At 41.9% G+C, this 15,248-nt stretch overlaps 1 protein-coding gene across 6 annotated transcripts in view; it reads right to left on the reverse strand.

Moving 5' to 3' along the window:
* LOC106583871 (thyroid hormone receptor alpha) overlaps positions 1 to 15,248 on the reverse strand; it is a 107,071-nt gene that overhangs the window by 25,770 nt on the left and 66,053 nt on the right. For all 6 annotated transcript variants that reach the window (XM_082967861.1, XM_014168488.3, XM_082967864.1 and 3 more), the window contains one exon: positions 9,024 to 9,306. In XM_082967861.1, coding sequence (XP_082823987.1) covers positions 9,024 to 9,079 — 56 coding nt within the window. In that variant the 5' untranslated portion in view covers positions 9,080 to 9,306. The remainder of the gene's footprint in view (positions 1 to 9,023; positions 9,307 to 15,248) is intronic.

Below are 15,248 nucleotides of genomic sequence, written 5' to 3' on the forward strand. Positions count from 1 at the left end.
AATTTACGTAAGTATTCACACCCCTGAGTCAATACTTTGTAAAAGCACATTTGGCAGCGATTACAGCTGTGAGTCTTTCTGGGTAAGTCTAAGAGTTTTCTACACCTGGATTGTGCAACATTTGCCAATTATTATTTTCAAAAGTCTTCAAGCTCTGTCAAATTGGTTGTTGATCATTGCCAGAAAACCATTTTCAGGTCTTGCCATAGATTTTCAAGTAGATTTAAGTCAAAACTGTAACTCAGCCACTCAGGAACATTCACTGTGTTCTTGGTAATCAACTCCAGTGTAAATTTGGCCTTGTGTTTTAGGTTGGTGTCCTGCTGAAAAGTGAATTAATCTCCTAGTGTCTGGTGGAAAGCAGACTGAACCAGCTTTTTCTCTAGGATTTTGCCTTAGCTTCATTCACTTTCTTTTTTATCCTGAAAACATTTCAGGTCTTTAAAGATTACAAGCATACCCATAACATGATGCAGCTAACACTACGCTTGAAAAAGTTAATTGCTTTGCCACATTTTTTGGAGCATTACTTTAGTGCCTTGTTGCAAACAGGATGCATGTTTTGGAATATTTTCATTTTGTACAGGTTTCCTTGTTTTCACTGTCAATTAGGTTAGTATTGTTGAGTAACTACAATGTTGTTGATCCATCTTCAGTTTTCCCCTATCACAGACATTAAACTCTGTAACTGTTTTAAATCCACCATTGGCCTCACGGTGAAATCCCTGAGTGGTTTCCTTCCTCACCAGCAACTGAGTTAGAAAGGATGCCTATATCTTTGTTGTGACTGGTTGTAGTGATACACCATGCAAAGTGTAATTAATATTATCATGCGCAAGGGAATATTCAACGTCTGCTTTTACATTTTTTTTTTTTTATCTACCAATAGGTGCCCTTCTTTGCGAGGCATTGGACAATGGGCCTGGTATTTGTGGTTGAATCTGTGCTTGAAATTCACTGCTCGACAGACCTTACAGATAATTGTATGTGTGGGTTACAGAGATGAAGTAGTCATTCAAAAATCATGTTAAACACTATTACTGCACACAGTGAGTTTATGCAACTTATTATGTGATTTGTTAAGCACATTAACACTTTTACTCCTGTACTTATTTAGGCTTGCCATAACAAAGGGGTTGAACACTTGACATTTCAGCTTTTGATATTTTATTAATTTGTAAACATTTTGAAAAATGTTAGTCCACTTTTACACCATGGGGTATTTTTTTATTCAGGCTGTAGTATAACAAAATGTGGAAAAAGTTCAGCGGTGTGAATACTTTCTTTAGGCACTGTATATACAGTAAAAACTATACAGTGTATTAGTAAAGTATTCAGACACCTTGACTTTTTCCACATTTTGTTACATTACAGCCTTATTCTAAAATGGATGCAATTGTTTTTATTCCATCAATCTACACACAATAGCAGAGCAAAAACTGTTTTTTAGAAATGTTGCAGATTTATTAAGAATAAAAAAACTGAAATATCATATTTACGTAAGTATTCAGACCCTTTACTCCGTACTTTGTTGAAGCACCTTTGGCAGCGATTAAAACCTTTGAGTATTCTTGGGTATGACGCTACAAGCTTGTCACACCTGTATTTGGGGAGTTTCTTCCATTCTTGTCTGCAGATCCTCTCAAGCTCTTTCCGGTTGGATATGGAGTGTTGCTGCACAGCTATTTTCAGATCTCTCCAGAGATGATAGATTGGGTCCGGGCTCTGGCTAGGCTACTCAAGGACATTCACTTGTCCCGAAGCCACTCCTGCGTTGTTTTGGCTATGTGCTTATGGTAGTTGTCCTTTTGGAAGATGAACCTTCGCCCCGGTCTGAGGTCCTGAGCACTCTGGAGCAGGTTTTCATCAAGGATATCGCTGTACTTTGCGCCGTTCATCTTTCCCTTGATCCTGACTAGTCTCCCATTCCCTGCTGTTGAAAAACATCCCCATAGCATGATGCTGCCACCACCATGCTTCACCGTTGGGATGGTGCCAGGTTTCCTCCAGACGTGACGCTTGGCAATCAGCCCAAAGAGCTTGGTTTCATCAGACCAGAGAATCTTGTTACTCATTGTATAAGAGTCATTTAGATGCCTTTTAGCAAACTCCAAGTGGGCTGTCATGTGGATTTTACTGAGGAGTGGCTTCCGTCTGGCCACTCTACCATAAAAGCCTGATTGGTGGAGTGCTGTAGAGATGGTTGTCCTTTTGGAAGATTCTCCCATCTCCACAGAGGAACTCTGGAGCTCTGTCAGAGTATTAGAAATCAAGTAGTAGAAACATCTCAAGGATGATCAATGGAAACAGGATGCAACAAAGCTCAATTTTAGAGTCTCACAGCAAAGGGTCTGCAAACCTTACAAGGTATTTCTGTTTTTTATTTTTAATAATTTGCAAAAATGTCTAAAAACCTGTTTTCACATTGTCATTATGGGGTATTGTGTGTAGATTGATGAGCAACATTTTGTATTTAATACATTTTATAATGAGGCTGTAACGTAACAAAATGTGGAAAATGTTAAAGGCTGTGAATACTTTCCGAATGGACTGTACATACAAAAGTATGTGGACACCCCTTCAAATTAGTGGATTTGGCTATTTCAGCCACACCCGTTGCTCCATAGACAAACATTGGTAGTAGAATGGCCTTACTGAAGAGCTCAGTGAATTTCAACTTGGCATAGTCATAGGATGCCTGCTTTCCAACAAGTCAGTTCATCAAATGTCTGCAATGTTAATGCCGTTATTGTGAAGGGGAAACGTCTAGGAGCAACAATGGCTCAGCCGCGAAGTGGTAGGCCACACAAGCTCACAGAGTGCTGAAGCATGTAAAAATCATCTGTCCTTGGTTATAAAAATCACTACAGAGTTCCAAACTACCTCTGGAAGCAACGTCAGCACAATAACTGTTTGTCAGGAGCTTCGTGAAATCTGTTTCCAAGCAGCCACTCACAAGCCTAAGATCACCATGCGCAATGACAAGCGTTGGTTGGAGTGGTGTAAAGCTCGCCACCATTGGAAACACGTTCTCTGGAGTGATGAATCACCCTTTACCATCTGGACGAATCTGGGTTTGGCCAGGAGAACGCTACCTGCCAAAATGCATAGTGCCAACTGTAAAGTTTGGTGGATGAGGAATAATGGTCTGGGGCGGTTTTTCATGGTTCGGGCTAGGTTCCTTACTTCCAGTGAAGGGGAATCTTAACGCTACAGCATACAATGAAATTCTAGACAATTCTGTGCTTCCAACTTTGTGGCAACAGTTTGGACAGGCCCTTTCCTTTTCAGCATGACAATGCCCCCGTGCACAAAGTGAGGTCCATACAGAAATGGTTTGTTGAGATGGGTGTGGAAGAACTTGACTGGCCTGCACAGAGCCCTGACCTCCACCCCATCGAATACCTTTGGGATGAATTGGAATGCCGACTGCGAACCAGGCCTAATCGTCCAACATCAGTGCCCGACCTCACTAATGCTCTTGTGGCTGAATGGAAGCAACTATCTGCATCAATGTTCCAACATCTAGTGGAAAGCCTTCCCAGAAGAGTGGAGGCTGTTATAGCAGCAAATGGGGGATCAACTCCATATAAATGCCCATGATTTTGGAATGAGATGTTCGGAGAGCAGGTGTCCACATACTTTTGGTCATGTTGTGTATATGTAAACCACATCAGGGAACAGGATATCATGTTAAAGGCATTACAGTTGCTTAGATACCTTTTGTATGCAGTGTATCTAGTCAAGGCTAAATAAGGCTAGGCGTCCCGCTAGCGGGACACCTGTTGACAACTTCCGATGAAATTGGAGGGCATGCAATTCAAATAAATAATCATAAAAATTATGGATATTAACCTGTTATGGCTAGGGGGCAGTATTTTCACGGCTGGATAAAAAACGTACCCGATTTAATCTGGTTACTACTCCTGCCCAGTAACTAGAATATGCATATAATTATTGGCTTTGGATAGAAAACACTCCAAAGTTTCTAAAACTGTTTGAATGGTGTCTGTGAGTATAACAGAACTCAAATGGCAGGTCAAAACCTGAGAGATTCCTTTACAGGAAGTGGCCTGTCTGACCATTTCTTGAACTTCTTTGCCATCTCTATCTTTTACAAAGGATCTCTGCTCTAACGTGACACTTCCTACGTCTTCCATAGGCGCTCAGAGCCCGGGAAAAACCTGAATGTCGTCATCCCAGCCCCAGGCTGAAACACATTATCGCCTTTCTCAAGTGGCCGATCAAGGGACTGTGGGCTTAGGCGCGTGACCTGGCCGCCCCCGTCTTTGTGATTTTTCCTCTGTTTGCCGAAAAGGAGATTCCCGGTCGGAATATTATCGCTTTTTTACGAGATAAATTGCATAAAAATTGATTTTAAACAGCGGTTGACATGCTTCGAAGTACGGTAATGGAATATTTAGAATTTTTTTGTCACGAATTGCGCCATGCGCACGACCCTGATTTACCATTTCGGATAGTGTCTGGGACGCACGAACAAAACGGCGCTATTCGGATATAACGATGGATTATTTTGGACCAAACCAACATTTGTTATTGAAGTAGCAGTCCTGGGAGTGCATTCTGACGAAGACAACAAAAGGTAATCAAACTTTTATAATAGTAAATCTGATTTTGGTGAAGGCTAAACTTGCTGGGTGTCTAAATAGCTAGCCCGTGATGGCTGGGCTATGTACTTAGAATATTGCAAAATGTGCTTTCACCAAAAAGCTATTTTAAAATCGGACATATCGAGTGCATAGAGGAGTTCTGTATCTATAATTCTTAAAATAATTGTTATGCTTTTTGTGAACGTTTATCGTGAGTAATTTAGTAAATTGTTAGTAAATTCCCCGGAAGTTTGCGGGGGGTATGCTAGTTCTGAACGTCACATGCTAATGTAAAAAGCTGTTTTTTGATATAAATATTAACTTGATTGAACAAAACATGCATGTATTGTATAACATAATGTCCTAGGTGTGTCATCTGATGAAGATCATCAAAGGTTAGTGCTGCATTTAGCTGTCTTCTGGGTTTTTGTGACATTATATGCTAGCTTGAAAAATGGGTGTCTGATTATTTCTGGCTTGGTACTCTGCTGACATAATCTAATGTTTTGCTTTCGCTGTAAAGCCTTTTTGAAATCGGACAGTGTGGTTAGATAAAGGAGAGTCTTGTCTTTAAAATGCTGTGAAATAGTCATATGTTTGAAAAATTGAAGTTTTTGTATTTTTGAGGAATTTGTCATTCGCGCCACGCCTATCATTGGATATTGGAGCAGGTGTTCCGCTAGCGGAACGTCTAGATGTAAGAGGTTAAACATTTAGGTACATACAAGCATCTTATATCGGTTAAAATATTAAATTCTTGTTAATCTAACGGTATTGTCCGATTAACAATAGGCTTTACAGCGAAAGCATGCCATGCGATGTTTGAGGACGGCACCCCACATCAAAATATTTTTCAACCAGCACAGGCTTCATAAAATCACAAATAGCGATTAAATATTCTCTTACTTTTTGAAAATCTTCCTCTGATTTGCAATCCAAAGGTTACCAGGTTACAAACCTGCAATCTGAAGGTTACAACATGCATGGTCATTTTGTTAGATAAAATCCTTCTTTATATCCCAAAAAGTCAGTTTAGTTGGCGCCATCGATTTGAGAAATCCACTTGTTCAACATGCAGAGAAAGGAATCCAAAAAGTTACCGCTAAACTTTGTTAAAACAAGTCAAAATACATTTCCACTTAATCCTCAGGTACCCTAAAATGTAATTAAACTATAATATTTAATATGGAAAGAAGTATGTTTAATAGGAAAGCAAAATTAGCAGGTGTGCGTCCTCTTTGTCGCGTGCGCACAGACTGATTTCCAACTGACTCCCAGTACTAAAACTCAAAATTCTTCCTCGTTTGGGAAGAAACAAGCCTGAAACCTTGAATAAAGACTGTTGATATCTAGTGGAAGCCATAGGAATTGCAATCTGGGAGCTGGAATTTCATATGCCCCATAGCTTTCCATTGTAAGAGCATGGGATCTCAAAAAAACAAAATGTAGGTTGGTTTTTCTTTGGATTTTCTCCTACTATATCAATTGTGTTATAGTCTCATACATTATTTTAACATTTCTACAAACTTCAAAGTGTTTTCTATCCAATGGTCCAAATTATATGCATATCCTGGCTTCTGGGCCTGAGTAACAGGCAGAAAAAAGGACCCTAGCCTGAAGAAGTTGATGTTTGACAAGTCTTGACCACCGACTGACTGGCCAAACATATATTTTTTTCTTTACTGAACCTTTCACTACATTGAGATTGGATTAATGGTCTGCTGGCTGGTTTCTTTTCACAGATCCTCTTTAACTCAGGAGGTCTTATGTATCTGGTCCTGTTCCTGAGCTGCCTATTCACTCAGAAGTCAGGTGTGTGTGTCTGCCTATTAACTTGGCTGGGTTCTTGAACTGCATAGCTTTCAGTAATCAAGGCTGTGATGTCACACACTGGCATCACTGATATGACTAGTAGCTGTTGTCACTATCTGGGTGTGATTAGAAGTACTGTGCTTTGTAATAACAAAGTAAACTATGCTAACCACCTAGTAAACTAACATGCGTAAACATTACAATATTCTCTCAGTCACTGACCAGCCCATCAGGCCAAACATTCGTCAATAACTGCGCACACACACGTGTACACATGCACGCGCACACACACGGTGCTAGGATGTCACCGATGCAGGAAAAAGCTTGTGAATAACAAACAGGCTTGTTGTTGCAGGACAGGACATAGTGTTTGAGTCTGATGGGAACACAACCTGGTCTCAGAGCATTTCATATTATTCTGTAAGTAAATCCGTGTACCCCATTTGGTATGATATGTTACACTTGGCATTGTTACATAAGACAGATGGTTACTGAAGGCCAAAACTAAAGTAGGGTGGTTGGTCGGGCGTATAACACGAACGTCTAGCAACCCAAGTTTTAATCTCATCAGACAACTTTAGATGCCGTCTTAGCTACTTTGAAACTAAGTAGCATGTTAGCTAACCCTTCCTCTAACCTTAACCCTTTAACCTAAGGGTTAGCCTAAACATAACCCTAACCCCTAGCCTAGCTAAAGTTAGCCACCTAGCTAGAATTTGTAACATAACATGTTTTTCAAATGTGTAACATATTGTACGTTTTGCAAATTCGATACATAACGTACAGTACAATACGAATTGTAATTCGTAACATATCATACCAAATGGGTGATGGACATCCACAAATTAATACATACCACACGAAACGTAACATATTATACTAAATGGAGTATGTTGGATTTAAGTACAGAATAATACGAAATGCTCTGAGATCAGGTTGGGGAACAACATAAATACAGAGAAATGTTGTTAAATCTTATCTATAGTCATCTCTGGGGACATGCTGTATGTGTACACACGTTGTGTGCATCAAGTTAAACACTGACCCCATTTTACAGGACACGTAAGATCAGTCAAGGAAGGCAAGTAGAGCACTGAGAAATGTAATTATTTTTACTTCACTTATCTAGATAATGTATTATCGAATATTCTTAACAATTATCTAAAGCAGGGCTCTTCAACCCTGTTCCTGGAGAGCTACCATCCTGCAGATTTTCGCTCCAACCCTAATCTAGTGCATATGATTATAATAATTAGCGGGTTGATAAACTTAATCAGGTTATTTACAACTGAGGTTGGAGCGAAAACATACTGGAGGGTAAGCACTTCAGGAACAGAGTATATTGATCAGTGCATAAAGTTAATATCAATATCCACTTGTACCTGAAGTTAATGAATAATAAAGGTTTGAATTTGAAACAGCTTGAGGACTCTTTGGTTCCGCTGTTGATCTTCAGAGTGGATAAGCAAAGCCCCTGAATATATGTGTATTCATAAACGCTTCCTTTTTCACACTCCTTATTAAATTAAAGCTGGTAAGTGAAATGATGTGGTGGGCGCCAAACTTCCCTGAGAATGTTCAGACGCTGCTCTCCACAGAGTTAATCCTAATGCGCCCACACACACGGGCACACACAGTAGCGGCATCACTGTGATTGCCCCAGGGCTCCGTGTGTGTATGAGACCAAAGAGCTGAGTGACTCAGAGATCACCGGGGGGGGGGGGGGGTTATGCATGAGGCAGCTCACACAAGGACACGTGCATGTGCACAGACATCCTCCGTGCACACACACACAGCGACATACACACATGCACACACCCAGAGCGACACACACACACATCGAAACATAAATAGCGACACACAAGAGACAATCCCCTGCTGGCGTCACATATTGATGTGTCCTGAGTTGTCCTCTGCTTTCATGCCGTTCCATCTGACCCCCCCTTACTCCTAATCCTACACTCTGTTATGTTAATCCCTGCACAGTGGACACACACACACACATACTCACACACCATATCCTCTATAGTATAGGCATATAATCCATACATCCCTTCATTAACATATAAAATACAGTACATTCGACACACAGATTTAAAATCTAACGTGTGTATTTCTCTACCGCGGTCTGTGCTCATTTAAAAATGTGACTCCAATTTGCTGGATAAATTCAGCATCTGCACATTTAATGAGAAGGAAAGCGCTACGCATGTGAGGGCACGTGTTGGGCAGGAGGCAGTGCTTCTCTACAACTCCCTCTACATTCCTCCCCTCATTTTTACATTGTGTTTACTGTAAATCTATGGAGTGTGTGTGAGCGTCCATGCCAGAGTTTGTGTGTGTGTGTGTGTGTGTGTGTAACTGGATGTATAAATCTGGATCTCCAGATTTATACATTAAATTGCATTATATAACTTCTATCTCTTCCCCTCTACATATGACACACTGTTATGCAATCCTCAGAGGTAGCGTTAAAAAATCATTTGGGATGAACTAAGTGCTGTATTGTGTATCTGAAATGTTACGGATGTTGTTGTTACAATCCCACACACAGAAATCCCCCTCGTACACAGCAGGGAACAGGGAGGATCATGGACTGACCGTTTCTCATCTCCCTCTGATGAGTTGGGGTCCTCGACGTTGGAAATGGCCTCCATTCACCTCAATTCCATCCAGCGGACAATGAGCGGAGACTGAGGGCGGGCCCCAACCTCACTAGCCTGCTCAGCATTCGCAGTTTTCCCCGTCAAACGACGGCCATCGATGGATGGCAGCGGTGACCCGTTCCCCGGAGATGGTTGTGTGGAACATCGGTGGGGCAGGCCCACCTCCAGTTCTAGAGGCTAACACGTGATGAGCTGAGAAAAGGACACCCCTCTGGAACCTGTGAGGGGACAAACAGAGAAATTAGAAAAGGTTTGAACCATGTTGAAGATTAGCAGAGATGAACAGATACATAAAATATACAACATATAGTAAGACATAAATGCATTATGAGACCACTGGTAACCTTTATGAATTTATAATAGCTGTTTTATCTAAAAGATATATTAATAGCCGTTGATCAATTTTACTGAAATCATTCAACTGAAAGTATTATGGCGTTTAAATGTTTTGGAGAGCAATAAATAACTCATGACAGTTTTGTTGTTGTTGTCCCCTCTAGTTAAATATACTGAACAAAAATATAAACGCAACATGTAAAGTGTTGGGCCCATGTTTCATGAGCTGAAATAAAAGATCCCAGAATGTTTCCATACTGACAAAAAGCTTATTTCTCTCACATTTTGTGCACAAATTTTTACATCCCTGTTGGTGAACATTTCTCATTTGCCATGACAATCCATCCACCTGACAGGTGTGGTATATTACGCTGATTTAACAGCATGATCCTTCTTACACAGGTGGTGCACCTGCTTGGTACTTGTGCTGGGAACAAAAAAAGGTGACTAAAATGTGCAGTCTTGTCACACAACACAATGCCACAGAGGTCTCAAGTTGAGGGAACGTGCAATTGGAATGCTGACTGTAGGAATGTCCCCCAGAGCTGTTGACAGAGAATTTAATGTTAATTTCTCTACCATATGCCGCCTCCTACTTTGTTTTAGAGAATTTGGCGGTACGTCCATCCGGCCTCACTACCACATACCATGTGTAACCACTCCAGCCCAGGACCTCCACATCCGGCTTCTTTACCTGTGTGATCCTCTGAGACCAGCCACCCAGACAGCTGATGAAACTGAGGAGTATTTCTGTCTCTAATAAAGCCCTTTTGTGGGGAAAAACTCAATCATGGCAGTCATGACATCCATAGATTAGGGCCTAATGAATTTATTTCAATTGACTGATTTCCTTATATGAACTGTAACTCAGTAAATATATACAACACTCCTTCCGTGGTCTCCAACTGCTCTTAAACGCTAGTAAAACCAAATGCATGCTTTTCAACCGTTCGCTGCCCACACCCGCCCGCCCGACTAGCATCACTACTCTGGACGGTTCTGACTTAGAATATGTGGACAACTACAAATACCTAGGTGTCTGGCTAGACTGTAAACTCTCCTTCCAGACTCATATTAATCATCTCCAATCCAAAATTAAATCTAGAATCGGCTTCCTATTTCGCAACAAAGCCTCCTTCACTCACGCCGCCAAACATACCCTCGTAAAACTGACTATCCTACCGATCCTCGACTTTGGCGATGTCATTTACAAAATAGCTTCCAATACTCTACTCAGCAAACTGGATGCAGTCTATCACAGTGCCATCCGTTTTGTTACCAAAGCCCCTTATAACACCCACCATTGCGACCTGTATGCTCCAGTCGGCTGGCCCTCGCTACATATTTGTCGCCAGACCCACTGGCTCCAGGTCATCTATAAGTCAATGCTAGGTAAAGCTCCGCCTAATCTCAGCTCACTGGTCATGATAACAACACCCACCCGTAGCACGCGCTCCAGCAGGTATATTTCACTGGCTATCCCCAAAGCCAACACGTCCTTTGGCCGCCTTTCCTTCCAGTTCTCTGCTGCCAATGACTGGAACGAATTGCAAAAATGGCTGAAGCTGGAGACTTATATATTTCCCTCATTAACTTTAAACATCAGCTATCTGAGCAGCTAACCGATCGCTGCACCTGTACATAGCCCATCTGTAAATATCCCACCAAATCTGCCTACCTCATCCCCATATTGTTTTAATTTACTTTTCTGCTCTTTTGCACACCAGTCTTTCTACTTGCCCATCATCTGCTCATCTATCACTCCAGTGTTAATTTGCTAAATTGTAACTACTTCGCTACTATGGCCTATTTATTGCCTTACCTCCTCACGCCATTTGCACACACTGTATATAGACTTCATTATTTTTTTCCTATTGTGTTATTGACTGTGTTGTTTGTGTCACACTGCTTTGCTTTATCTTGGCCAGGTCGCAGTTGTAAATGAGAACTTGTTCTCAACTGGCCTACCTGGTTAAATAAAGGTGAAATAAAAAAAATCTTTCAGCCAATCAGCATTCAGGGCTCGAACCACCCAGTTTATAATTATATTTTTGTTCAGTATAACTCAGCTACCAGGAGGTGTGACTAAAAGCTGGTGACACAGTGCAGATTGTGTGTGTGTGTGTGTGTGTGAGAATGTTCTAGAAACAGACCATTTGTCTAGGAAACCTTTCCTTTGAGCTTTCGTGAGCGGCTAGCCCATGGCTAATTCTGGATTTCTAATGCCTATCTGCAAAAAGCCACAATTCCGAGTTTGTGTTGCAGCCCAACAGCAGTCCCTCCACTTGGTTTACATTCATAGATGGACTGATATAGCCCATGAGATCAATATGATAATACAAATATTTCAAAACTATACATTGTTTCGACACAAATTCAAATGACAAAAAAGAAAAATCCTCCAAAAGTAAAATTTGCTTATATTTTGGGTTATGATAAGATAAAACAGTTGAACTAAGTTCATGTGGCTGTTATAAGTTATATTCTTCAAGAATCAATGGGTTTGTATCTTCAACTGAAATGACCATTGAGCAGCAGTAAATATTCCAGATTGCCCCTTTAATCTATGTTAAGTGCGTGTCCTGCTTGTGTTGTGTGTGTAAACTGGTTAGCTTGCATACAGAGTCACGGTCAGACTTGTGTCATCTAGGATCAAGGGGAAGAATGAAGGTATAGTGCAACATCCCACGTCGACTCAACATCCAATGGATCCATTGCTGATCAATGCATTAGTCAAACAGTGAACAGAGTCTCTGAACAAGCTAATGTTTAGTGACCTATACCTAATTTAATCAATGCTTTGAAATAGATGAAGCATCTGTATGGAAAAAGGGTGTGCCAAGACAGGTTCATACACAGTATACTGGACAAAACATATACTGCTCAAAAAAATAAAGGGAACACTTAAACAACACATCCTAGATCTGAATGAAAGAAATAATCTTAAATACTTTTTTCTTTACATAGTTGAATGTGCTGACAACAAAATCACACAAAAATAATCAATGGAAATCCAATTTATCAACCCATGGAGGTCTGGATTTGGAGTCACACTCAAAATTAAAGTGGAAAACCACACTACAGGCTGATCCAACTTTGATGTAATGTCCTTAAAACAAGTCAAAATGAGGCTCAGTAGTGTGTGTGGCCTCCACGTGCCTGTATGACCTCCCTACAATGCCTGGGCATGCTCCTGATGAGGTGGCGGATGGTCTCCTGAGGGCTCTCCTCCCAGACCTGGACTAAAGCATCCGCCAACTCCTGGACAGTCTGTGGTGCAACGTGGCGTTGGTGGATGGAGCGAGACATGATGTCCCAGATGTGCTCAATTGGATTCAGGTCTGGGGAACGGGCGGGCCAGTCCATAGCATCAATGCCTTCCTCTTGCAGGAACTGCTGACACACTCCAGCCACATGAGGTCTAGCATCGTCTTGCATTAGGAGGAACCCAGAGTTAACCGCACCAGCATATGGTCTCACAAGGGGTCTGAGGATCTCATCTCGGTAACTAATGGCAGTCAGGCTACCTCTGGCGAGCACATGGAGGGCTGTGCGGCCCCCCAAAGAAATGCCACCCCACACCATGACTGACCCACCGCCAAACCGGTCAGGCTGGAGGATGTTGCAGGCAGCAGAACTTTCTCCACGGCGTCTCCAGACTCTGTCACGTCTGTCACATGTGCTCAGTGTGAACCTGCTTTCATCTGTGAAGAGCACAGGGCGCCAGTGGCGAATTTGCCAATCTTGGTGTTCTCTGGCAAATGCCAAACGTCCTGCACGGTGTTGGGCTGTAAGCACAACCCCCACCTGTGGATGTCGGGCCCTCATACCACCCTCATGGAGTCTGTTTCTGACCGTTTGAGCAGACACATGCACATTTGTGGCCTGCTGGAGGTCATTTTGCAGGGCTCTGGCAGTGCTCCTCCTGCTCCTCCTTGCACAAAGGCGGAGGTAGAGGTCCTGCTGCTGAGTTGTTTCCCTCCTACGGCCTCCTCCACGTCTCCTGATGTACTGGCCTGTCTCCTGGTAGCGCCTCCATGCTCTGGACACTACGCTGACAGACACAGCAAACCTTCTTGCAACAGCTCGCATTGATGTGGTTAGGACATCTACTTTGTGCATGACACAAGTAATTTTTCCAACAATTGTTTATAGACAGATTATTTCACTTATAATTCACTATATCACAATTCCAGGGGTCAGAAGTTTACATACATTAAGTTGACTGTGCCTTTAAACAGCTTGGAAAATTCCTGGAAAAGATGTAATGGCTCTAGAAGCTTCCGATAGGCTAATTGACAACATTTGAGTCAATTGGAGGCGTACCTGTGGATGTATTTCAAGGCCTACCTTCAAACTCAGAGCCTCTTTGCTTGACATCACGGGAAAATCAAAAGAAAATCAGCCAAGAAAAATTGTAGACCTCCACAAGTCTGGATCATCCTTGGGAACAATTTCCAAATGCCTGAAGGTACCACGTTCATCTGTACAGACAATAGTATAAACACCATGGGACCACGCAGCAGTCATACCGCTCAGTAAGGAGATGCGATCGGTCTCCTAAAGATGAACGTACTTTGGTGCGAAAAGTGCAAGTCAATCCCAGAACAACAGCAAAGGACCTTGTGAAGATGCTGGAGGAAACAGGTAAAAAAAGTATCTATATACACAGTAAAACGAGTCCTATATCGCCAACCTGAAAGGCCGCTCAACAAGGAAGAAGCTACTGCTCCAAAACCACCATAAATATGCCAGACTATGGTTTGCAACTGCACATAGGGACAAAGATCATACTTTTTGGAGAAATGTCCTCTGGTCTGATGAAACAAAAATAGAACTGTTTGGCCATAATGACCATCGTTATGTTTGGAGGAAAAGGGGGAGGCTTGAAAGCCAAAGAACACCATCCCAACTGGGAAGCACGGGGGTCGCAGCATCATGTTGTGGGGGTGCTTTGCTGCAGGAGAGACTGGTGCACTTCACAAAATCGATGGCATCATGAGGGAGGAAAATGTGGATATATTGAAGCAACATCTCAAGACATCAGTCAGGGAGTTAAAGCTTGGACGCAAATGGGTCTTCCAAATGGACAATGACCCCAAGCATAATTCCAAAGTTGTGGCAAAATGGCTTAAGGTCAACAAAGTCAAGGTATTGGAGTGGCCATCACAAAGCCCTGACCTCAATCCCATAGAACATGTGTGGGCAGAACTGAAAAAGCGTGTGGGAGCAAGGAGGCCTACAAACCTGACTCAGTTACACCAGCTCTGTCAGGAGGAATGGGTCAAAATTCACCCAACTTATTGTGGGAAGCCTGCGGAGGCTACCTGAAACGTTTGACCCAAGTTAAACAATTTAAAGGCAATGCTACCAAATACTAATTGAGTGTATGTAAACTTCTGACCCACTGGGAATGTGATGAAAGAAATAAAAGCTGAAATAAATCAATCACTCTCTCTACTATTATTCTGAAATTTCACATTCTTAAAATACAGTGGTGTTCCTAACTGACCTAAGACAGGGAATTGTTACTAGGATTAAATGTCAGGAATTGTGAAAAACTGAGTTTAAATGTATTTGGCTAAGGTGTATGTAAACTTCTGACTTCAACTGTATACTGGGACACACACACAGCAGGGTTGTCCGGTGCCGGACTATGTGACCAGAAAGATTTTAATTGAACATTCATTTCAGAAATTTACCGAACCCATATTTGTTGGGTGGGTAACCCAATTGGGCGTCCTCCGACGGTGCTCAGAATGACATTTAGATTATGGTAATTCATATTAACAGAACATGTAACTTCTGTAATGAAGCAGCAAAA

This window comes from Salmo salar, chromosome 23 (genome assembly GCF_965601325.2).
Source record: "Salmo salar chromosome 23, fSalSal1, whole genome shotgun sequence".
NCBI lineage: Eukaryota > Metazoa > Chordata > Actinopteri > Salmoniformes > Salmonidae > Salmo > Salmo salar.